This window comes from Heloderma suspectum, chromosome 9, assembly GCF_057233095.1.
Source record: "Heloderma suspectum isolate Gila_16-S chromosome 9, 16-S_ref, whole genome shotgun sequence".
Taxonomy (NCBI): Eukaryota; Metazoa; Chordata; class Lepidosauria; order Squamata; family Helodermatidae; genus Heloderma; species Heloderma suspectum.
Genome location: NC_139466.1, coordinates 44552122 through 44577875, shown reverse-complemented (window position 1 = coordinate 44577875; position 25754 = coordinate 44552122). Strand labels below are relative to the sequence as shown.

General features: G+C 46.4%; 1 protein-coding gene across 1 annotated transcript in view; it reads left to right on the top strand.

Moving 5' to 3' along the window:
- The first annotated feature begins 24511 nt into the window (after positions 1–24511).
- Positions 24512–25754, top strand: part of LOC146338681 (relaxin receptor 1-like) — a 59161-nt gene continuing 57918 nt past the window's right edge. The window contains exon 1 of the mRNA XM_084813286.1: positions 24512–24606. Coding sequence (XP_084669412.1) covers positions 24512–24606 — 95 coding nt within the window. The remainder of the gene's footprint in view (positions 24607–25754) is intronic.

Here is a 25754-nt window from a genome sequence, read left to right as displayed (position 1 = left end):
GTAGCCCTTGGGTTGGCACCCAGGGCCAGGTTCAGTGTCTAGGGGTTATTCTTCCCTTATTTTTAGCTCTGGCTCAAGCCCCCACCCAGGAAACCTGGGACTCCAATTTGGCTGTCTGAGTTGGAACTCCCCCCCCCCACACACACACAGGAGAGATGTACAAGTAATGGCATTTATTCAATCTAACAATCAGTCAATAACAGATTAGTCACATAAACCAAAAATATATTTTAGTCCAACACGAACTACTTTCTCCCAAGGTCTAGATATGCCAGTGGAAGCCTGTGTCCTTTGGCCTTACTCACAGTTAATCCAGGGATGTGGCCTGTGCATAGGGATCCTCCAGGCACAGGATTTGGGAGCGCTGCGATATCTTGCACCTGCAGGGAGCAGCAGGCTAGGGTGACTTTAACCGGCGGCAGGTGGCAGCAGGAAGGCAGGCGCAGAATTGGAGAGCGTTGCAGCGTCTTGCACTGTGGGAGCTGGGGAACGTCGGTGACTCTGCAGCTCCGTGCCCACAGGGTTGGTAGGCAGGTGCCGCTCTAAGCCACCCAACCCAGTAGAGATTTCAACCAGGGTGGAAGAAGTCACCTGGTAGTGATTTCCAGCTAACAGGAACACTATAGCAAAGCAATTCCCTGTTTCTCACGTTCAGCACGGGAACACTTTGGCTCTTCTGTCTACTCTTCACAAGCACAAAACAGTTTCCAGCACAACAGCAGTTCAGCCCTTTTCCATACAAGGAGAAAGCACAGTTCTCCATCCCCAACGTGTTTCCTCACCAGAGATGCGATGCCTGCTCTCCGAGGGCCACTTGAGCTCGGGGCGAGCCAGCACCCTACTGTGGGTGGATGACAAGAAAGCACAAATATCCCAAACACCCCTTCTGGGTTTTTAGCTCATTTTAACAGTTGCAGTAAAACATACGAATGGCTTTCTCCAACATGCAAACGAGCTGCTTCGTGGCTTGGCATGCTGGGCTCAGATGGTTGGTTTTCTCTGCACTACCTGCTTCCACCACCTGGCGGGGGGTGCCCTTTTCTCTGCAGCTTTACACTTAAGTAGGGGTTCGCCACGCTGACAAAGGCCTTTTCTCTTAGAGGGGCCTGGTCTGTTTTAGCAGACTCAGGCTGTGGCAACGTGGGGAGAGTTGTGGTGTGCCAGTGCCTTCATGGCTGGAGCCCTCAAAGTTCAAGAAAGGCAATACAACCCCTGTTGCACGTGGGGGGGGGAGGTCCCTTGGGTATTCCTGGGGAACTGTCTCCTGAGGGGGTGGAAGCCTTGTGATACCTTTCTGCAACCAAGATTTTCCCTGAACTGTTAACTCAGGTCAGGAGCCTCTTTTTCTCTGGGCATGGGCTCGGGATCCTCTGAGGTTTGAGGTCATGGTCCACGACATCCTGGCAAGGAAATGTGCACAGTTAAGCTGTGCTGTTCCTAATCTGGAACACTCTGATTTTCATATACAAGGAGGAAGATCTCCATGTTGGCCCTCCTATAAAAAGTAAAGGTGCCTGCGTCCTTAAACGAATGGGGAACAGTATGGACTAATGCAGTCTAACTGACTGGAAAAATCTCCTTGTGGTCTTGGGATAAGTGCATATCTGCTTTGTGAATAAACGTCATGAGCACGTGACGTCACTTTTGACAGCACAGAACTACCAGAAAAGTATGGGAGATTTCACACATTCCAAATCCCAAACCATTTCTGGGGCTGATCCTTACTGAGCTCGGCCCAAATTAAGGTTTGCAATGATCTCAGTGGCGCAGTGTGGCTCACTAAAAGCTTGGCTCCATGGGAGGAAGCCGAGTCAGGCACGCCTCCATCATGCCTGGATTCTCCCCTCTCTCTGGCTACCTGCAACCACTGCTGAGGCCATCAGAGGAAGCAGAAACAGCAGCCTTTCCATTGTGTTCAGATCCATCTACATGACCTGCTGAATTTCCTAAGTGCCTGAATTTGCCCTTTTTCCTCCTCCTTCCCAATCCCCTTCCCTTTTGTGTTACATTTATGAGACTGTAAGTATGTGGGCAAGAACTGGGTTATTTCTGAGCTTTGTAAGCCACTCTGGCTGAAGGGTGGAATAAAAATGCTTTGGATAAATAAGCAAACAAAGAAATAAGGAACTGAGTGAGTGGGGGGTTATTTGCTTGTTACATTAAGCAAGGTGAATATTGTTACTGCTCGAGACTCGCATGAGCTTGGATTACTCTGGACATATTTTATATCTACTTGGGGTAGCCTATTATCAGAATGAAGCAAGAAACAGCTCCCTGCTGCTTTACTTCCTATGTGTATAATGTCTGCTAAAGGAAAGGAAATTTGGCTTGACACCAGAATTATTTTCTACTGTCCTGCATCCCGCTTTTCTTCATTAATTACATGTATGAATATGGTACATGAGCTGAGAGTAGGAAAATGAGAATTCCAATAGCCTCAGCAACTGAATGATGGGGAATCCATGCTGTGTGTGTCCAAGCAAGATAAGAAAACTTCAGAGCACCTTTGATTAAGAAAGCAAAACAAAGGATGTGCCAGAGCTGTGCGGGTCCCAATGTGGACTTTTTCCATTGGCGAAATACAGAATTTCTTCTTGAAGCAGGAGCTGGGATGGGGGAGAATTTCACTCACTTTGATTTGGGGTGCAGACATCTTTAAAATTGCCCGCCTCTCTGGACCAGTGCTAGAATGGAACAAAGATATACAGACTGGTCAGCATTTCTAGGAGCTGCTGCACACCATTTTACACCGCCTGCACTACTTACACTTTATGAGGTGGCCCAAAGGCTCTTTTTTCTTCTTGTTTTTACCATTTCAAGCAGCTTGCAGCTGCTACAAATCAAGCTACATGCCATGCGAGATTCTGAAAATGGCACTGTGTCATGATGTGATGTCACCTCCCGGACAATTGTATGGGAAGCCAATGGCTGCCCTCGTGTACCGATACGAAAAACCATAATTTCCCCCCATACAATGTCTCTGGTAGCCTCACAGGACATTCAAGGGGCGGGGAGATGGCTGGTATGTGGTGAAAGTCATCCCCCCCCCCCATACAATTACCCAACAAGTGATGGGATGTTATGACATACTACCACTTCCTGTGCATTTTCAGAAGTAGGTCTATCCCAGGCAGCTGGCTGCAATCAGCTTTAAACTGTACGACAGGGTTACCCAGTCTTTTGGGGATGGTGGGTACATCTGGAATTTTGAGAGGGTATCATGGGCACTCTCACAAAATGGCTGCCATGGGAGCGGGGATTGTCTGTTCATAAAATGGCTGTCAGGGTGGGCATGGCCAGTCACAAAACACCCACCTCCCAGAAGGCAAACTGGTGAGATTAAAAGAAGAGTACCCTGCTCAAGAACTTAAGTACACAGCAGATGTTGGGTCTGAGGTCCAAAACACAAAGCCATTCTTTTGAGCCCAAATAAAGATGGTGCTGAAGGGCAGCCCTTCACTTTGCAGCAAGCCAGCCTCCCAGTTATTTTTAAAATTTAAAAATGTTAAGATAGAAAATAAAACTAGGAGCAGGGAGCCTGGTGGGTGATGGGCACCGTGTTGGAGACCCCAGAACTCAAGGGGGTTCCCATAAGACTGTCAAATGCAGGGTCTAAAATTACTGTTGGCACCAGCACTTCAGAGGCTGACACCAGCTAGAATCCTATTCTTTTTGGGCCAGCCATGACTCATCACCTGTTTGGGTTTTATTTAGAATTCTCCCAAATTTTGCCAAATATAAATTATCAGATTCGAAAGTTTATATTCAAAATCTGGCAAAATTGGCAAATTCTGCAGTTAGCTGCAAAATGGTCATTTCGGCTCTAGTTGCCACCTTCCTACAGCAGGGAAGCAGGAGGCATGGCGACTCCTGGCTTACCACAAAACCGGCAGTTACAAAATACCCAGCTCTCCACACTGGAGCTCTGGTCAGTAGCTATGATTCCACCCTGAAAAAGCAAGCTGGCAATGTGTTAAATGTTTTTTGAAAAATGTCTCTTCCTCTCTTTTAAGACAAAGTGATTATTTGCTAGATTATCCCTTCATGTGTGACTCACTCAGACCCAAAGGCCTATGACTATTTTCATTTACTGCTACCTGCAAATGGCAATAAGGGGCATTCATCCGTCTAGTGTGGGTGACCTTGACACATTTTTCAGAATGTATTGCATTAATGTCCTAAGCGCAGCAGTTAAAATGTGCAGGAAGGAGGAAAGATAGCTAGATATCCTGACACTAGGATGTGTAGTAAATGTGTGAATTAAACTAGAATTGAAAGCGGGGGGGGGGGAGGTTTTGTTTTCGCAGTTATTTATTTATTTATTATATTTTTAATCTGCCCAATAACAAACAGTCCCTGGGCGAATTACAAACAGTTCAAAGGCTAATATACAGTAGAAACAGTTAAAAATATGAAATAAATACAAAACAACAAACAGCAGCACAGGAATAACAGCCATAAAAATCCAGTACTGGGGGCGGGGAGTGTTTCCACGGTCAATTTGCTGCAAGCTGCCTGCATTTGGAGGTCATTTGGGGCACATGACGTTGTGGCTGTCCCGCAGCTATGCCAGAGCTTATCATGAAAAACCAGATTTCCTGAGACTACTTTGATTCTTTTCTTTTCTTGTTTGTTTATTTGTTTGTTTGTTTCATTTCTATGCCGCCCAATAGCTGAAGCTCTCTGGGTAGTTCACAAAAATTAAAACCACAAAGCACAGCATAAAACAATATAAAATATGAAAGCTTAAAGCCACAATATAACAATACAACCAGAATAAAACTAGCAGCAATGCAGAGATTTAAAATACAGACTTAAAACACCAAAGCTAAAAGCCTAGGAAGCTAAAATGCTAAAATACTGGGAGAATAAAAAGATCTTCACCTGGCGCCAGAAGGAGTACAATGTAGGTGCCAGGCGAACCTCTCTAGGGAGCTCATTTCACAGCCAGGGTGCCACAGCAGAAAAGGCCCTCTTCCTGGTAGCCACCCACCTCACTTCCTTTGGGGGGGGGCTCACGGAGAAGGACCACTGAGGATGATCTTAGGGTCCAGCAGGCACATATGGGAGGAGGTAATCCTTCAGATAACCTGGCCCCAAGCCATTAAGAGCTTTGAATGTTAATACCAGCACTTTGATTCAGGCCTTGAAATGGACTGGTAGCCAGTGCAGCTGGAAACGTACTGGTGTAATATGATCTCGTTGGCCAGTCCCTGTTAACAATCTTGCTGCCCTGTTTTGAACTAGCTGAAGTTTCTGGACCATTGGAAGTCAGGTTCTCTGCGCTATAGTTGTTGTGTGCCCCAACCCCTGCCTTTACTTTGGGTATGCTAGTCCAGCCCAGGGGTGTGCCTTTCACCATGACCCCAGTCAAGGGGTGTTTCCTGTCCCTGTGTTTCCTGACACAAACCAATTAATGTCCACTCAGAAGTAGCCCCCATTGTGGTCAATGAGGCTGGTCACCTAAATGGGCACTTCCAAATTTACCGAGATCCCCCTCAATTGAAATAGCACATGTTAAAGCACTAATTCCCTAAAGGCTGTGAAGCGCTATCTCAAAGCTGCATTTCTCCAATGTTTATTGCTGTTAGGAAGTAACTGCTGTGCAGCTTCAATCCTTCACAGCAGCAGGCTAGAAAGGGGGCTGGTTGGAGCCACAATCAAGTGTTTACAGGGGTAAATGCTGACTGGAGTAAGTTCCCTAAATGGGAGCATAAAGGGGAAGCAAAAAGTGTGTTAGAAAGGGGGCTGGTTGGAGCATTTATAGGATGAAAGGCTGACTGAAGTCCCCCAAAGGCTGTGGAGCGCTATCTCAAAGCTGTGTGTCTTTGACGTTTAATTCGTTGCTTTTTGGAAGTAATTAATGCGCAGCTTCGGTACTTCACATCATCACGGGAGCTGGTGGGGGGGAGGGCTTGTTGGAGCCACGTTACATCAAGTGTTGGGTTACAGGCAGACTGGAGTAACTCCCCCACAATGGCTGTGAAGCACTAGGTCAAAGCTGCCTGTCTTTAATGTTTGGTTTACTTGTCGGAAGTAATTAATCAGCTGCTTCGATCCTTCACAACAGGAGCTTCAGGGGGAAGGAAAAAGGGGGCTAGAACCTGGAAGGGTGGGGAGCCTCTCTTATTGGTTGAGCAGGCCCTGCCAGTCTGATAACGTTCATTCCAATCCCCCACTCCAGCAGGAAGTATGATCCTGTGAAGTGACTTATAATGGTACGGTGCACTCGTTTGTGGAGCCCTGCATGGACCAAAGCCAATTCCCTGAAAAATCTAGGTAATCCTCCATCCGCTTCTCCTTCTATTGTTGGGGAGATCCCCCCTAGGTCTTGAAAATACCTAGGAGAAAAGAAGGTTCTTTGACTGCCACCGAAAAGACAACAATGTAGGCACCAGGCAAGCTTTGGGGGGCATTCCATAAATGGGGCATTCCATAAATGGGGTGCCACAACTATGAAGGCTCTCTATCTTGTAGCAACCCACCTAGATTCCTTCAGTGGGAGCCCTGGGGGGGGGCCTCCAAAGATAACCTAAGGGTCCAAGCTGGTACATATGGGAGGAGACGTTCTATTAGATACTCTGGTCCCAAGCCATTTAGGGCTTTAAAGGTCAATACCAACACTTTGAATTGGGCTCAGAATGGAAGCCAGTGCAGCTGATGAAGCATTAGAGTCACATGATCATATCGGCCAGTCCCAGTTGGTAACCTGGCAGCTCTGTTTTGAAGTAACTGAAGTTTCTGAACCACCATTTATTTATTTATTTATTGAATTTCTTAATCGCCCATCTGGCTGGTCACCCAGCCACTCTGGGGGATGTACAAAGCATATAATAGAACAGTTTAAAACAATAAAATTCTACAATAAAACATTTTCTAAAGTAGCCTAACCCACCCCAAATGCCTGCCTGAACAACCACGTTTTTAATGCATGGCAGAAGCTCATTAAAGAGGGGGCATGGCAGAGTTCCCTAGGGAGGGAGTTCCACAGAGTGCGGGCCACCACAGAAAAGGCCCTCTCCCTCATCCCCACCAGTCTAGCTATCCTGGCTGATGGGGCAGGGAGAAGGCCATCAGAGGCTGATCTTGTTATGCGGCCTGTCTGGTGTTGCTGGAGGCGCTCCTTAAGTTAGGCTGGGCCGGAACCATATAGGGTTTTAAAGGTCAAAACTAACATCTTGAATTTGGCCCAGAAAACAACTGGTAACCAGTGCAACTCCTTCAGCACTGGAGGGATGTGATCTCGCCGGCGGCTGCCTTTAATCAGGTGAGCCACCGCGTTCTGTACCAGCTGCAGCTTCCGAACCGTCTTCAAGGGTAACCCCACGGAGAGCGCATTACAGTAGTCTAAACTAGAGGAGACCAGGGCATGTACTACCGATGGGAGCAGATGGTCGGGAAGGAAGGGGCGCAGCCGCCGTATCAGATGGAGTTGATACAGCGCTGTCTGGCTCACAGCTGACACCTGAGCCTCCATGGACAGCTGGGAGTCCAAAATGACCCCCAGGCTGCGGACCTGGTCTTTCAAGGGTAGCCATACCCCATTCAACACCAGGTCAACATGCCCCAGCCTCCTCTTGTCTCCCACCAAAAGTACCTCAGTCTTGTCAGGGTTCAGCTTCAGCTTATTTCTCCCCATCCAGCCACTCACCGTCTCCAGACATTTGGACAGGGATTCTACGGCCAACCTTGGTGAAGATTTGAACGAGACGTAGAGCTGCGTGTCATCCGCACATTGATGACACCGCACCCCAAACCACACCTTCACAGGCAGGCCAATGTACAACACATTGCAGTTAACCAACCAGGAGGTTACCAGGGAGTGACCATGTTAACTCTGTCCAGATAGGATCACAGCTGGTATATCTACCACATGGGCCTCAAGTGACAATGATGGATCCAGGAGCACTTGACCTTTCAAAAGGATTGCAACCCCCTCCAAAACAGTTGAACACCACTCAGCCGGGCAGATGAACCACCTCCTAACAGTTACCTCCATCTTATCTTGTCTGGATTGAGCTTCAGTTTGTTGGCCCTCATCCAGTCCATAACCTGCTCCAATTCAGGACATCCACTCCTGCAGTACTCCTGCATTGGCCGCAATCCAGCTGAGTTTTGGACAGAACAAGGTAGTGCAGTGGCCACCTTTATACCAACTGGATTATAATTCACCTGGAAGGGAGAACTGGAAAGCAGAGCTACAATTTGAACTGCACAGTTTTTTCAGTTTAATGGCGTATGAGCTTATTTTCTTCTGAGAGAGAAGAAAACCCTTGCTTGAAAAAACCCAGTTTAACAAATCATCAGCATCTCTTTGGGTGGGGGCAGCTGTCTCTACAAAGAAGCCTTGCTGTAACTCAGCTTAGCAACAATTGCCATCATAAGTGATCTCATCCTCTAAGCAATAGAAGTCATTTGCCTCTTCTTGCTGCAGAGAAGCATGTCTGCATAAAGGGAAGGCATGGCTCGAAATGGAGAAAGATGCCACACTGAATGTGCCAGCAGCGTTGGGACAAATGGTCTATGTAAATAAGTCACCAGATATGGGTAATGGCTAAATATTCAAGGTACATCAGGAGAACTCTACTGGATCAGGCCAAGGGAACATTCTACCATCTCTTTCTGTTCCTAGCTGTTTTTGATCTTTTGATATTGTTTAAATTGTTCGGATTGTTTTACTTGGCTTCTTAACTCACTGTGGGCAGAATACAAATCTTATAAAATCTAGTCTCGTGCCATATTTCCAGCACTGGTAGCCAGCTGGATGCCAGCAAGCCCATGAAGAGAGCATGAAAGGAAAATTCCTCCTTCATTGTTTGCCCACAGCATCTGGGATCCAAAAAATATACTGCTGCTGCTGCTGAACAGGGGGGCTGGCTTAAGCGTAGGAGTCATGTCATATCAGAAGAGGAAGCTCATATTCTGAGATGGTCCTGCCTAGAGATGTAAAATCAGTCAGGCCCTGAGGGGAAAAATGTTTTTTTTTCCTGGGGGTTTCAGAAAAATAGGAAATTTTGGAAAAATTTAAAAATAAGCAATATTTTTTTTTAGCACTCTTTACAGATCTAACGACACTTTGTTGCTTTAAGACAGCCTTCCCAGACCTGGTGTCCTCCAGATATTTTGGACTTCAGCTCCCATCAGACTCAGGCAACATGGCCAATGGTCAGGAATGGTGAGCAGTGTAGTTGAAAACATCCGAAGGACACCAGGTTGGGGAGGGCTGCTTTAGGAACATAAAGCAGCCTTTCTGTTCCTAACATTATCTTATATATGACTTATAATGATAATTTTATGAGCAAACTATTTTAAATTTTTAAAAGTAAACTTAATAAATTTGTAATTATTGTCTGAATAGATCTGAACTATATTAAATGTCTGCTACAACATCAGAAACACAGGACTCTATAGAACTGAGCTGTCAAGAATGCACATTTACTGTCAAGAATGAACAATGGTGACTCTTCTCACATGTAGGGAAGCTGAGCATAAATGTCCATCAGTAAAATATATTTTAGATCAATAATTTTAATAAGGAATGAAAGAAATAACTATGCTGGGAATCTTACAGAGAGGATTAAAAAATATTTTTCACTTTGGCTTCATTATTTCCAGACGTTTTATATCTCTAGTCTTTCTATATGTGTTTTCTTATTAAATAGTTTTTAGAAAACATGTTGGGGGGAGTAAAGGCTGGGTAACAATATATAAATACTTTGTCTTAAATTATAAAAGAAAATATTTCATAATCCAAAGCTGTTCAATTTTTCCAATTTTTCAGAAAAAAAACAAGGACTGTCTTCGGGAAAAAATGGAGAAAAACCTTTTTTGCCAAATGTTTCCATTTTTTCCCGGGCCTTCACATCTCTAGTCCTGCCTGAGAGGACACTGCCCACGCAAGAATCGCTCCCACATGAGGGTAGGTCAAAAGGCAGCCAAGAAATATTTAAAATAAATAAATAAATAAATAAGTGAGTAGCAATATCTGCTGTAGATCTTACATGGGAAGCTTGGAAGTGAGGAGAGAGATGGAAGCAAATATGCATTCCACACAGAGAGTGAGGGGGATGATGAAATGCACATTCTCTCCGCTAACTTGGCTTGAGGACTTAAGGACCACTTTCCTTGTACGCTCCTCCCCAGTTGCTTTGTTCAGCATCTGCGCTTTGCTCTGGACTCCCCTTCCAGCTGAAATAGGGTGAGCATGGATGAGGAGCAGGGCCTCCCAATGCTGTGGCGCGCCCTCGCCGGGAAGGCCTGCCCAGCCCCTGCAGGCGGCTTCGGCTACTTTTGTGGTGCTGCTGCACTAGAGCTCCGTTTTCCCCTTTTCACATCTGCCATTTAATGTGGTGTATATCGTTGTTAGCATTGCTCTTTTATGCTGCTCTCTCTACTTTATTTTTGTTTTGATGTAGTTTTTTCAAGTTAGATAGGATTTCACTGTTGAAATAGGATATGATTTTATTGTTGTAAACTCTCTGATAACATTTAATGAAGAGCAAGGTGATAACTCTTTTACAATAAACAATAAGCAATTAGAAAAACAAACTTCATAAAATGCTTCCTTCTTTTTCCCCCTAACAGAAGATTATTGTTAGCACTGCTGCTTTAAGAGAAACTTGGGAATTACTCGTCTATGATTGTTACTAGTAGGATTCTGCCCTTTCTGTTTCCACTCAAAGTGTGAATGAATCCTCTGTGCCTGTTTGAGGAGCCATTTCACCAGGGCATAAATAATCTCGGCTGTGCAAAGGGTTTTGACTGAGGAGGGCCCCCTTGCAATAACTGGAATAAACTGCTGTGCAGCCATGAAATGTTGGTGAACATTCCAACTGCTGAGGGAATGAAGCTGTCAACAACAGAATGTTCATATACAGCCCAGTTCCTGCAAGGGGGATGAGAGCTACAAAATGAGTTTAACTAGGGAAAGCACCCCGCCTAAAGTGAGGCTGAGGCTGAGGCCTGGTCGGCAGAATTACAAGAGATCCTATGAAGTAGGAAACCAATGGGGTTCTTACTAAGAAAAAGGGATAGCTGAAGGAAGGGGGCACGGTAGATTGTGGACTGAGATGAAGCAGGAACCTGTGGGAGGAGTAAATGGAACAGAAAGAAGGGCTAGTCAAAGAAAGGCACAGAAATGAAAGGAGCTGAGCAAAGGAGGTGCCAGTCTAACAATGGGGAAATCCATCCTACAGGGAAGGATATTTGTAAGAATAAAAAGAAGCAGTGGTGTATTCTCATCTACCCTTTTAAAGACTAGATGCTTGTTCCTGAATGTTAGTGTGGGAACAAAATATTTCACCTGTTTATGCATTTATGCAGCCAACTACAGTTTGGATTAAGCTTCTCTTTGCTTTGTCATCATGTGAAGAAGAAAGCTGATGAAGGGAGCACTGAGCCTGTGTGACCCATTTCTGCCGGGGGGGGGTGCTCGCTATCACTGACGAGCACGAATGACGTTTCCCCCTCCAGAACTCCCATGAAGTTTGACTGGAATTCTTAAGCTCTGGGCTGAAAGCATGCAACATTTGTTGCTGTTTTCTGGAACACGTCCATTTCCCCCACCGTTTTCTACACTCTGCAACAGCCGTCCTCTGCGACATGCTGGCTGGGGGATGCTGCACACTGTAGTCCAACACATCTGGAAGGCACCAGGTTGCAGAGGGCTGTTCTGCAACCACCCACTGGGATTGATCACTGTGGTTGGGAGAATCTTGGGCTTCATTGGAAGCACACCAGGAGTTCCTCAAAGAGAAAGCCAGTGATGACAGATGAAGACAACTGTAATACATTTCCCTATAATACACACAAGGTGATGAGAAAGCCCAACAGGCTCAGCCAGACTCAGCTTGAAAGGAGATTCCATCCTAGAAGATGCCTGAGAATCATCTTCAGTGAAAGAGATCCTTAGCAAAAAGGTCAGTGTGGAAAAAGCTCCTTGTAGGCCCAAATTTTGAAATCCACCAAGTGATAACCTCCACGATGGAACCTGATAAGCCTCCAACGTTTCAGAGATGAGGAGAGGGAGATGCGTGTAACACCCCTGCCCTCATACCAAGGGCCCCCACCCAAGGCTATCACTTCTTACCACACATTGCGGAAGGCTCGTCTTGCTCTGCCATTTTCATTCACTCTGCCAGAGGCCTGTCCCCCCAGGGATTCAAAAGCTAAGAGGATGGTTACTTTTTATTTTATTTATTAATTACATTTCATTTTCTATACCACCCAATAGCCGAAGCTCTCTGAGCAGTTCACAAAACAAAGCGTAAAACCGTACAATATAAAAACAAAATAAAACATAATGTAGAAACCTAAAACAGTTCAAAACAACAACAGAATAAAAACAACGTTAAAAACCAAAGTTAAAACCAGCAGCAGTGTAAGATCTAAAACACACAACCACAGTTTTTAAAAACTGAATTACTAAAAAGCCTGGGAAAATAAAAAGGTATCCCCCGGTGCCAAAAAGACCACAACAGAGGTGTCCGGTGAGGCTCTCTGGGTAAGGTATGCCATGCCTTTGGAGCCACGACTGAAAGATTCCTCTAGTAGCCCCCTACCTGACTTCATTGGGAGGGGCCTCTGAAGATGATCTCAGGGACTGGGCAGGAATATATGGGAGGAAGTTATCCTTCAGGTAGCCTGGCCCCAAGCCATTTAGAGCTTTGAGAGTTAATAGCAGTACTTTGAATGGGGCCTGGAAACAGATGGGAAGCCCATGCAGGTCACAAGCATGGTGTAAAAGGATCATATTGGCCAGTTCCCATTTACAATCTCACTGCCCTATTTTGGACCAGTTGAAGTTTCTGGAGCCCAAATAGGGCAGTGAGATTGTTAATGGGAACTGGCCAATATGATCCTTTTACACCATGCTTGTGACCTGCACGGGTCACAAGAGGCAACCCCATGTCCAAAATAGGGAAGTGAGATTGTTAATGGGAACTGGCCAATATGATCCTTTTACACCATGCTTGTGACCTGCATGGCTCACAAGAGGCAGCCCCATTTTTAGAGGCAGCCCCATGTATAATGAATTACCCTAATCCAAAGAAGAGGTTACCAGAGTGTGGATGACTATAGCCAGGCTATATGTGTTCAGATAGGGTCATAGTTGGTATATCAGCCTCAGAAAGCAGAAAGCCCCAGAAAGGATGTGTGTGGGGGTGCTAAATGTAGAGACACCCAGAGACTGGGGGCCAATCTGCACAGCGGATTTACTGCAGTGCAACTACACCTAAATGGGCATGATACATGATGTTGGACAGCAACCTCAGATTTTCCTGCTAAAAAGCCGCATTTTTGCAAGGGTGTTTTGTGCTGGCTTTCCCCTTTAACATGGCTTCTGCACAGTTCCGCTGGAGTGTGCCCCATATCCCCAAATTAAATGTGGCCTAGCAGGCATGCCTTGGGGTGTGTTTTGATGTTGCATCACCGTAGGCAGGCTATCCTGTTTGTATGTTTTCCACCTCACTCATACGCAGCTGTACAGCTCCACCCATGTGAAGGTGCGCTGTCTTTCTCCCAACCACAGCTTTGCAGCTTTGCAGCTTTGCACAATGGCAGCAGTAGATTCAGTCAGCAAGGGTTGCAGGGTTTCATGGAAATACGTAGAAATCCTAGGTCTCCTTGACGTATGGGGGGAACAGAAGATCCAAGATCAGCTTCAGTCAAGTCATAGGAACATAGACTACTATGAACTTATTTCACGCAAAATGAGAAACCCAGGGCACAACCAAAGTGTTGCGGAGTGCCACACAAAGACAGAATCTCTTCATCTGGGACACCGCTGGGTGATCAGTCCCAAGTCCCAGTCAGGACATGTTGTGGCTACATGCCTGTATTATGATGAACTCCAGGTCAACGCAAGCAGGCTAGCGATAGCAGCAAAATTCCGCGGACTGCGGTTGCTCCTGTGCTCCCCCCAGCTGCTCCAAGCAAATGTGCACAGAGCCTCAACGGCGCCCTCTCCACCCCCGCTCCCAGACATGAGTTCTAGAAAATACATTTCAGAATAGTTTAACAACACACTGATTATATAAACAGCTATCAAACTTTCAGTTGTGTTTTATTATTACTGATTGAGAAGTGGTGTGCACTGTTTATTAAAAGCCTAACAAATTCCCTCTGAGCTGTTATTCATCTTTGTCTTGCAGAAATGATCCCCTCCTCCTCTCTGAGTGGGTCAGATTTGTTGCGAGGGTTCCAGAAGTGCTAAGCACTTAAACATTATCTGAACAAGTCTGTTAAACATTTGCAGTAAGAAAACATCCACTTCAGTACGAACAGATCACCTCCTCCAAGACTCTGTGGAATCTGCCTGGCACCTGATACTCCCCCCACTCCTGCTTCCCTGACATACGGGGGGCCCTGTACCCACCCCCCGTTTGCTATCCATCATGCCCACATCCTGGTGTAGCATCTGTTTCATTACTGAAACACAAGTCAGAGAGGCAAACGCTGTAGACACTGGGACATTTCTCAGGGAACTTGGATTATTGGGAGATTTAAAAGCGCAGTAAATAAATACATAAAATATTAAAAACGTCATGAACCAAAACTAAACAACCTACAGAAATGCCTTTGGGGTCATTTTTCTATCCAAGAAGAATTCCAAAGTATCTTATGGCAGTAAAGTGCACACATGCACGCAAACACACACCCCGCCGCCCCATCTGAGTGAGTGGTGTCAGAAGAAGAGCACTGACGCTTGCTTCCCTGGATCAGTTCATGTCTGAAAAATCACATGGAGCATTTCTTTTTAACCTAAATGTATTAACGTTGGCTCAGACAAAAAAAAGCACCCTGGTGGCAAAAACAATAGCTGTCTTGGGATGTTTGTTTCAGTGCATTTTGTGTACAACACAGAAAGAAAACAGTAATGGTAAGTGGCTGAAATCTGGAGACATTGTTTACTTGCAAGCAGGTGACAATCTCCTAGAAGGATGATGTTGTAGATCTACTTCTGAGTAAATTCTGCAAAGAAAAGTGCACCTGGGGTAGGATTTTGCCCCACAACTGGGTCCGTGTTTGTTTGTGCCTCCTGTTCCAGTTATTATCATCCATGGTTTGGAACAGCCTGCAATTATAAGTACCTCTGGGAAAACTAATCTTGTAGCCAGGGGGCTTCAGGAACAGAATCACAGAATAGTAGGGTTGGAAGGGGCCTACAAGGCCATTGAGTCCAACCCCAAACAAGTTAGAAGGCTTATGTAAAATTAAGGCTCAAAAAGGGCTCTTCGGAGAACTTTGGGCTCAAATTTGGGGCTTTAGGGGTTGGCACACGTTCCTCTAAATCCACCCTGAAGCTCTCAGTTTTTCTCAGGAGACCCTGTTGGTGTACTTACTTACTCGTTGCCAGAGGGCTCCTGGGGCGGGGTGTCTATCAGCCATGGAGAGGGACCAATGGCACCATTGCTGCTTAGTTGGAACTATCACACCTGAGTAATTTGCCTCCCGCACGAGGGGCAGTATTCCATATGTCTCTGACTGCCAGCTACTGGGGAACATGAACGGCAGAGTGCTGGTGCACTCCTCTCCTGCTTGTGGGCCTCCCATCAAGGCATCTGGTTGGTCACCATAGGAACAGAATGCTGGACTAGAGGAGCCTTTGGTCTGGTACAGGAAGGCTCTTCTGATGTTCTTCTTAGCTTGCCCTCACTCTTGAAAATCACCAAGATGACCCACCCAGCTTCACCGTTTGCAAATGGTGGCGGGGAGGTGAGCTCAGCACTATGCGAAATACACTCTGGCATCATTGCATTCCATTTTAATTGAAAGTCCCCTTGGGGAGAACTATGCTGACAGAAATAGGCTTGGTTCTTCTTGGCTGGGACTACCGAAGGGAGGGGACAGGATTTGCTCCATCCCAAGAGAGTGTCCAAGACCACCCCCTTTACTTTCTCCCATATGTACTGTAAGTACCCTTGACCAAAGCCAATAGAATCCCAGTCTGAAAATCTCTGCCTTGGCCACTCAGCACTATCCACAAATGCTCCCAACTCACCGACTCACCCACCCCTCTACAGTCTGAACCGACAGGCAGTAGCCACCAGGCCAGGCTGCTCTGCCAAAACTGTGCAGCCAGGGCAGTGAATTATTGGCCAAGATGCTCAGATATGGTCTGGAAAGACCTATTAGGCCTCTCGTTAAATCTTGATTGTGGACCATGTCAGCTAGGAATCCAGCTGTGAAACAGAATGTCAGAGGTTCTGCTGTGCTTCACAGGTGATGCACAGACATCGGCCTGACTAACGAAAGGGGGGAGTCCAGAGAGGTTTTGCATATATCTGCTGTCAGCTGGGGATTTCTCAGAACAGGATCCTTTCCCTGGCCAGCTTCTCTAATCCAGAGGCAGATCCCCTGGCAGAGAGCTTGACTAGCGGCCTGCAGAGTTACATGGTGCTTCTCAAGCACATAACTTATGCAAAGGGACAGTTTGAGGGACCAAAGCCGACTGTTCTGCCTCTAATCCTTGACACTCAGCTTGTCCTCAGCTCTCTGACAAGTATTTGCAGGTCTGCTCAGGAGGGAGTCAGGACAAGCTCCTAAGATCCAGGGTGGCAATTGCAGTGATGACTTGTGGAGATGAGTTGATGTCATCTTGCACACAGCTAGAAATCTCCCACATGGCACACTGGGCTGCTTGATGTGCACTTTGCTTTTCCAAGGGATGTTTCTTTGCTTTAGCATAGATAGAGCATTTCCTACGGGGAGAGGGAGCTCAGCTAAGAGGGGCAGAAGAATTGCTCATAAGTGAGCACCACGGGCCACTACCTGAAATAGGATTATGGAGTGGATCTGCTGTCAGGCAGGGCCCCAATCTGCCACGTGGAGCAGCCAGTTAGCGCCTTTTCCATCCAGATGATGAACCCTGAGGAAGAGCTGCCTGCTGCCAGAGCTCCTGCTCCAGCATTCCCTTGCTGGAAATGGATCAGTTTAGGAGTAAGCATCCAAGTCTGCTCTGGGAAGTAAGCTGGGGTGCTTACGCATGAGTAGGTCTGCTGAGGGGGAGGTTTTCAGCCTGCAGGTGGGAAAGAAAGCTCTTCCCAGTAAACAGGTCTGCTCCCACCGCAGGGCTGCAAGTGGTAGGCTGTCAGTCTGGTGACAGAAGGACTCCATGTCAAGGAGCAGGTGGGAATGCTGCCTGCCAGTGGTCCCAGTCATGAGTAAGGACCACAAAAGAGGGTCTATGACCCCCCCTGGCAAAGGCGAAGTATAGGCTGAAGGGGCAGGATTGCAGCTTGAGATCGACAGGCATATGGTCAAGGAACACCTAATGACTTTGAATGAGTTCAAATCTCCAGGGCCAGATAAACTGCATCCTAGAGTAATAAAGGAACTGGCAGAAGAACTCTCAGAACCGCTGTCTATTCTCTCTGAGAAATCATGGAGGACGGGGGAAGTGCCAGATGACTGGAGGAGGGCTAATGTTGTCCCTCTCTTCAAAAAGGGTAAAAAGGAAGAACCTGGGAACTACACTTCGCCTTTCCCAGGGGGGTCATAAACCCTCTTTTGGGAGAAGACTGAGCCAAAGTAGGAATTGAGCACCTCTGCCTTTTCTTTGTCATCTCTTATCGTTTTGCCATCCTTATTTAATAGCTGAACCACCATTTCTTTCCTCTGCCTTTTACTATGCACGTAGCTGAAGAAAGCCTTTTTGTTGTTTTTAGCATCCCTCGCTAACCTCAGCTCGTTCTCAGCTTTAGCCTTCCTGACGCCATCCCTGCAATTCTGTGCTACCTGCCTGTACTCTTCCTTTGTTACTTGGCCTTCCTTCCACTTCCTATATGTGTCCTTTTTGTTTTCAGATCATCCCTAAGCTTTTTGTGAAGCCACATTGGCTTCTTCTGCTGTCTTCCACCTTTTCTTCTTGTTGGAATTGTTTGTGATTGTGCCTTGAGAATTTCCTTTTTTAAAAGCTCCCACCCACCTTGGACTCCTTTTCTCGCTAGCATCGCTTGCCATGGGACCTTACTGGTCATTGTTCTGAGTTTATTAAAATCAGCTTTCCTAAAATCCAGGGTACGCGTTTGAGTACACTCGGCTTTTGCTTCCCTTAGAACCAAGAACTCAAGTGCAACATGGTCGCTTTCCCCCAGAGTTCCTGTAACTGCTACTTTATCCACTAAGTCATCTCTGTTGGTTAGGATCAAGTCAAGGATAGCTGATCCTCTAGTTCCTTCCTCTACTTTCTGTAGGAGGAAGTTATCCACCACAAAAGTCAGGAATTTCCTGGAGGGGCCATGTTTTGCAGAATTTGTCTCCCAACAAATATCGGGAAATTGAAGTCCCCCATTACTACTACACCATGCTTCCTTAAAACATTGGCTATTTGCTTTTCAAAAGTTTCATCCTCGTCTTCTCCTTGGTTGGGTGGCCGGTAGTAGACTCCAACCACCAGGTTCCTTTTATTCTTTGCTCCATTTATTTTAACCCAGATGCTCTCGATGGTGCTCCCAAGCTCATCCTCCTGTATTTCTGTGCAGACATATGTATTTTTCACATATAGTGCAATTCCACCTCCCTTTCTGTTCCTTCTGTTCTTTTTGAACAAGTTATATCCTTCAATTGCTGTATTCCAGTCATGAGAGTCATCCCACCAAAATGAATGAGTGAATGAATGAACGAACATGGGTCTAAGTGTTCCCATACACACTTTTTGAAGCAAAGGGATCTGCATAATTGCATGCGTTATATGAAAGCGTACTTCGATTTGCTACAGTGAATACACTCAGCAGAGAGTGTTGGAGGCAGCCAGGTGTGATGTACTTGCTTGCAAACACGCTTTTGTTACTGTTTGGTGGGTAGAACCAGGGAGTTGACAAGAGGGGCACTCCTTAGGAATTATCAGATGAACTGGGAACCAGTGTGGGGCTGCCTTTGCCCTTCCCTCCCTAAGCAGCACCTCCAGCTAATACATTTCCCCCTTCAAATGTTCTTTCTGGAGCAAATGCAGCCAGGCTCTGGGGTTCCTGGAGACCAAGGGCTTGCTTCGAATGTCTCCATGATTAACTTACCAGCAGTACTTCCATGTTTTGATCAGCAGCATGCTGTGCATCAGTTAGTCAGCCTTCATCTGTCCTAGGTATGTACTCCACACAGTTACCCCTGTTTGCAGCTTATGGATCTTCCCCTTTTGAAAGTTAAATTGCTGCAGCTGATGTCTGTGTTCTATAGTTCTGTAGTCTTTCCTTCAAGTTGCAAATAAATACCGTATCTTAAGATACTTTTTGTTTAAAATAAAATTGACTTATGCCATTATTTTCTGGAACCTGCTGTTGGTGCTGGAATGACTTGTATAGTTAAAAAAACTAAAAAGCAGGTGCGCCCTTCCAGGAGAGGGGGAGGGTGGGGTGGGGGAGCGGTTCAATTGAACTTGGAAACCAAGACAGATAATAATGTTGCTGTGGCTTAATTTGTAACTGTGAGAAAACCACTACAGAGCAGTTCTGAACCAAGCATGTGAGAAGACACTCGGAGCAGATACTGGACCAGGACACAAGGCACTTGCTAAAACGGCATAGAATAAAGGGCTTATTTCATTATCGCCCACTCCTGGATGGGAGGGTCTTGTTTTAGTGCATCTGTGCCCAAAGAAGGTCCTTATTCTAGTTTTTTGTTTTGAGTTATTAACAGTGTATTAGTTTTCCCCATTTCCCCATACAAACAGTAAACCTTCTCATCCCCCCGCCCCCCGCCAGACCCTATTCCCTCCCCTTTAGGTTTCTTCTTCAGACTTTCCTTCTGTATTCAAAGAGTAAATGTTTCATGTAAATAAGTAAAATAATTACACAAAAATTGGATAAATTGATAGTTACATAGAAAAATGAATTAAAAAATAAACCAAAATAAAATTAAAGGGTTGTGTCAAGTACGTCTCTTTGCTGGTCTGCACTGGTTTTGTGGTGGATCACATTGCTCTGCAAATATTCAAGAAAACCTCTCCATATTAACTGGAATTAGTTTCTTTTAGTAATTTGGTGTAATATGCCTTTTCGTGGGCAGCTAAGGTCAATAGATCCGGAATCTAGCTGTGTATATTTGGGGTTTTATTTGCTTTCCATTGTTGTAAAATAATGCACTTAGCTGTTGGCATGGCCTTACTAAACCTTGCAACATGCCCCTCTGCTGAGACCCATTTGCCCAGGGTGTATCCCACTAAGGTATGGGCATTGTTTACACTGAGCGAGGTTTCCAGGACCAAGTTGATCCTGGTTAGGACCTCAAGCCAGTGATGGGAATTATTTAGTAATGATGCCTCCTGTTAGAAAGGCAGTTTAACAGAGAAAAAACCAAACAGCAGAACAGAATGAGTGTTTACCAGTCCCACATGTGCACAAGGCTAAAAAAAAGAGACCACACCCTTCTTTAATAAAGAAAAGGTAAAATGGCTGACTCACAATTTCTTGCAAAAAAATGCAGGTACAGCATATAATTTCAAACAGAATTTGTTCAGTCCATTTATTTGTGTTCTATAACACTGGCAGGAGCAAGAGAACAAACACAACTGCTCCCAGCAATGGGCGGGTGGGGGGGGGGAGGGGAAGGGCAGGAAACCGCATTGTAGGCTATAGAGATCCTAAGGCTAGCTGTGCCCAAATTCTCATGCATTAACTAACTGCAATACTGCCCCCTTCCTGTAACTTGCAGATGAGGTTGTAATATTCCCAACAGCCAGAAGGGCATCACTACTTGGCAACTGCAGAACATACACACTAGATTAGCCTGAGGACTGTTGCACCTCCAGCACTTACCATCCTTTGAGATACCCAGGCATTTGAATCTTTCTGGTGTCCAATGTGCCCTGTATAAAATTGTGCCACAGCACCTTTCAGGTCTCTTAGGGATTATGAGTAGAGCTACTTCCAAATTCTTTCTAAATTTGGGTCTCCATAAACTTCCTAAAAGTTTCCTTAGACTTAGAGAAATACATGTATCTTTCACTGGTTCAGTTCCATCTTCAATCAGGAAGTGCTCCCGGTAGTCAGCATTAGCCTTCAAGACTACAGAACCCATGATATAGTGTGACTCCAACAAAAAATTCGACCGTCGAACTAGGGCCAGTGAAAAGGGGGGAAAGGATGACCCCACCCACTGCCAGCCCTTGGTGGCCATGCCCCCGGCATCCTTGGTCTCCAGCTGATGCATGGAGGGGAGGGGGGATCCAGCTGGTGCTTCAGCCAGGGTGGCTTCGCTGCACAGCAAGGCCGGTTCCCAGGCCCCACCCGCCCTTGGAATAAGAAGCCCACATGGAAGAAACCAAATTCTAAACTGTAACACTGCACATCCTTGGGAGAACGGTCGGACCTACGGCAAGGAGGCATCTCTCGGCGCGGCAACTTTTCATTCAAGAGCAAGTCCAGCAGGGGGCCCTTCTATCAAGCTGAGCCCTCGGCTGGGCGGGGGGTGGGGGAGAATGGGGCATCTCCTCCTCTTCCTGTCTTTTTGTCACCAACTGGACAGTCTGGAGAGCAACACTTGCACAGGCACCAGGTTCATCTGAGAGGGAGGCGTGAAAAGATTTCCTTCCGCTTCAAAATCATCCAGAGCCAGCACAAGGGGAAGGAAGTAACACTCTGCTTTCTGCAGTTTTTTCCCTTACTTGGGTGTCCCTGGTTGCCATTCTGTTTGTCTAGCAAGGGGGGCCAGATGCTTCTGCAAACAGATGTCAACATTTGAAGCACTCCTGCAAATAAGTATAAGAATAGCCAGAAGAAGTTATCGTGTTGATGGGACAAGGGGTTGTGAATATTCTGGGATGAAAAGATGTGGCTCGTGAACAACAGTCCTCTCCCTGAAATTGTTTAGTAAGCCGTGCAGTACCCGCTGTTGCACAGAAGCCAGCACCACCTGACACTCATCCTAGCAGAGGGACGTGTTCGTACCAAATAGCCTCAGAGCAGCAGCATCGTTCTCCAGCTGGGTGCCTGGCTTTTTTCTAAAGGTGCGAATCTCTGCTTTTCTGGGATTATGATTTCGAAGGCTACCATTGTCCTGAAGCTATTTCTAGTGATTCTTCAGGTGATTACAAGTAAGTGGCTTTTTAATTGACGTTTTCTTCTCCTTGCACAGTTACTTCTATTGCTAGTCAGAAGGTCAGAAAATTCAACGACTCTTTGTACTGAAGTATAGCATAGATGGCTGTAGCAGTGATTAGCTGGAAATAACAGAAAGTTGATGGTAGGTATTCCAAATCTGTATTGTTGTACATGTCTGCCTGGTTCTTTATTGCATTGGTACCCAGGAGTTTTCTTCTTGAGTGCATACATCTGATCCAGGCTTTTGTGTTACCTGTGTAGTGTGGAAAACAAAACATGGAAAGAGATATGCAGAGGCCTTACCATTTATGGAAGATGACAAAAAGCTGAGGGGAAGTACATCATTGAGACAAATCTGCAATGCAAGTGTGCCAATTCTTTTGGAACTTGAAACGTTTTCTTCTCTCCTGTTCCACCTGTGACCACCTGCCTACCTGGGGGGCAGGAGAGAGAGAGAGAGAGAGAGAGATTCAATGTGCCATTCTGCTACATATCCAGATTTATAAACGGGTGTGAGAAAGTGATGCAAGTGAATGGAGGTTGCATCAAATCAACAATGCCATGTTGACAACATGGTCAAAATTTCCCCCACATGCCCAGGGAGTTCTTACAGCCATGTCTGCAATCATAATTTTTTGCCCACCCAATCCATAGCTACTACAGCAGCAGTGATCCGGCACTGATTACAAGATTAGTAGCGCTTTCTCAGAGCACTTTGCTTAGAGGAATTCCAGCCAGATTGCTATGGTTGTTTCTGGGGACAGGCCGGTGACACATGTATCCTCCCCAGGACGTGCCCCTAGAGCTGGCGCATGGCGTAAAGATAATTTTTACTGCATGAAATAGCATCAAGATTCCAACCTTGTAGTCAAGTAGCACACTCAGAAACCCAGCTGAAAATGAGGAGTCTTACCCTTACGGAACTGGCTGCAGGCTGGAGGATGCGGTGACTTTGGTGCGTTTACAACTTTCTTTTGAAGTGAGCCAATGGCTGTTTGGAAGAGGAAATGAAAGGGGATGAGATTAGCATGGCCACCGTTCAGTTTTGAACATAGACTTTTCTCTCAGTACTTTCACATGGTCAAATCGGTATGGGTGTTCAACAGACTCTTGATGCAGGTTCACACAACACCTCTTGCTCTACACAGGCGCACTCCTAGCCATCATCAGGCAGGCACACATCTGCATGGAAAAGTCCAGTCTGTTAACTGGGCAATTGCAGCTACAGTCAGCCATTATTCCCAGGATCATGGTGTCACTTTCCTAACAGCTACATCCCTGGGAATATCCTTTGCATCATCTAGTTCATGTGTGAATGCAGACCTGGGAAGGGCCAGGATTGCTGCTAGGTTTTATTCTGGTTGCACTTTTATACTGTACTTTTAAGCCTGTATATTTATATTGTATGTTATGCTGTATTTTGTGGTTTTAATTTTTTGTGAACTGCACAGAGAGCTTCAGCTATTGGGCAGTATAGAAATGTAATAAACAAACAAACAAAATGTGGACAATAAAATGTTTTGTGAGAACTGGACCTTGGAGATGATTTTATGCCATGTAAAAAGCAGTACACATCAGGCAAAAGTAAGTCAGGTAAACTATGAGTAGTAGCTATGTTTATGAAGAGAAAAATCAAATGTAAATGTAAGCGGCATTTAATCGGTATCTGGGTTTTGAGGAACACCAAACCACCTGAACAAAACCAACAATAATATTTGGCGTTTGCAATTCTTTCTTCTTTTTTTTTACAATAGCCCTGTAAGGTACTGTTACTCCCTATATTACAGACAAAGGTTGAGAGGTGATGCCTTGTGCAAGGCCAGCTGGCGAGCTCCTTAATTTAGACAACACACACCCCACCCCACCCCCTTCAGCAAATACACTCAGGGCAGCTATCAAGAAAACAACTGAAAATGCAAAATAGCATATCATAACAACAGAATAAAAAGCAGCAGAGTTAATGGAATAAATAGCACACACATCACAGAGCAGAACAAAAACCCAAGCGATGTTTAAAAGAGGCCTGGAGAAACAGAAGTGGCTTTGCCTGGGCCTGGAAGGACATACAAGTGACTGCCAGAAGAACGTTCCCAAGACAGGGTGCCACCGCCAGGAAGGCTGCTTCTCCTGTCGCTGCCTGCCTGGCTTCCAAAGGCCTAATGGGGACCTGGAGGAGGGCTGCCTCCATGCACTGGCAGGTGCATGCGGGATAAACGTGTCCACTGGGTCCCCAGGTCCCAAACCATGGCGCTTCAAAGGTAAACACTGGCAGTTTTAACACTGTGCTCAGAAACAGCTACTTCAGAACCGGGAAAATGTGCTTCCTGGGGCAGGCCCAGCGAGCAGTCTAGCCACTGCGTTCTGAGGCACTGAGCTTTCGCTTGGGGCTCATCGTCCTCATGGCTTGCTAGACTCTGGCCGTGTTCACACGTAACGCTAAGCTATGATGGTTTTTAGCCACCTTTTTAACCGCGATGGCTTGGCGTGTCGTCTGGGGGGAGAAAACCACGCTCCTTGCGGTTAGTAAGCCAGGGGCCCGTTCGTGCCGCGGAGGACGACGGGATACACGGTAAGCACGCAGTGGAGACAGCCAGTGGCTACGGGAGGGGAACAGAACCATGCGGCACCGCGTGGCACTGTGAGAGTCCAGCAGGCCTGAGTGTCGTGGCTCACAAATCCCCCCCCCAGTAGCTACCCCGATCGCCCTCCCGCCGTGCAGGGAGGGCCCTGTGTCCGTTTAGGGCCTGGCCTCCTTCAGGCCTCGCCTGCTAATTGTTAAGCGCTGAACGCTCCCATGGCCTATATTGCTCCCTTGGGCCCATCTTTTAACTATCCCATTCCCTGCTTGTGCGTTGACCTTTCTTCCCATCAGCCGTGGCCTTGAAGGACTGAGAAGGGCAGAACAAAGAATTCACATGCTGAGCGAGTGAAATGATCCCACGAGGCAGTCATTTGCTTTATCACCACCTCCCGAACAGAAGGGACCCCTGGCATGTTCTCCCAGTTGTCTCTGCCTCGCACTGACTGCCCCTACATCGGGGCTTTTATCCTGCGATTCAGATTGCTCCTTCACGGATGTTTGCGGGCTCTTTACGTGACACCATGGCCCTCCAGGGCGTCTCCTGCACTAAATGCCCTTCATTCCGTTTTTAAATAGATCGCAGATAATGAGCTATCAAATTACCCTGCTGCGTTCCGCTTGAGTTCCCTCCGTCAAGAGTTAAAGCGGCAAGAAGAGGAGCGAGTTCAATGGAAGATCGTGCAAGACGCAGATATGGGGAGAAGGAGGGGGGAAGGGTGGGGGAGAAGGAGTGGGGAAGGGTGGGGGAGAAGGAGTGATCCTGCATTTAAAATGGAAGCAGAAAGCCCGGGTCCAAATGCAGGATTTTAGGCTGGTGTAGAGATGCCCTTGGAAAGGGCCTAGACCAGGGACAGCCCCTCTGACAGGGCCAGCTGAAAAGCAGGAGAGCAGGGCGCCATTGGACTGTGGTTGTGCAGCAGGAGGGGCACTTTGGAGAAGGGCTGTGCCACAGCGTCTCCAGGTAGGGCTGGAAAAAGACTCCTGCTTAGAATCCTGGAGGGTTTCTGCTAGTCAGTGTAGACAGTACTGAGCTAGATGGACCAAGAGACTGACTTGGGACAAGGCAGCTTCTGATATTCCTCTTTCAGTAGGTGTGGCTTTTCCTGGCCCTCCATGACAAGCTGCCCCTCCTATAA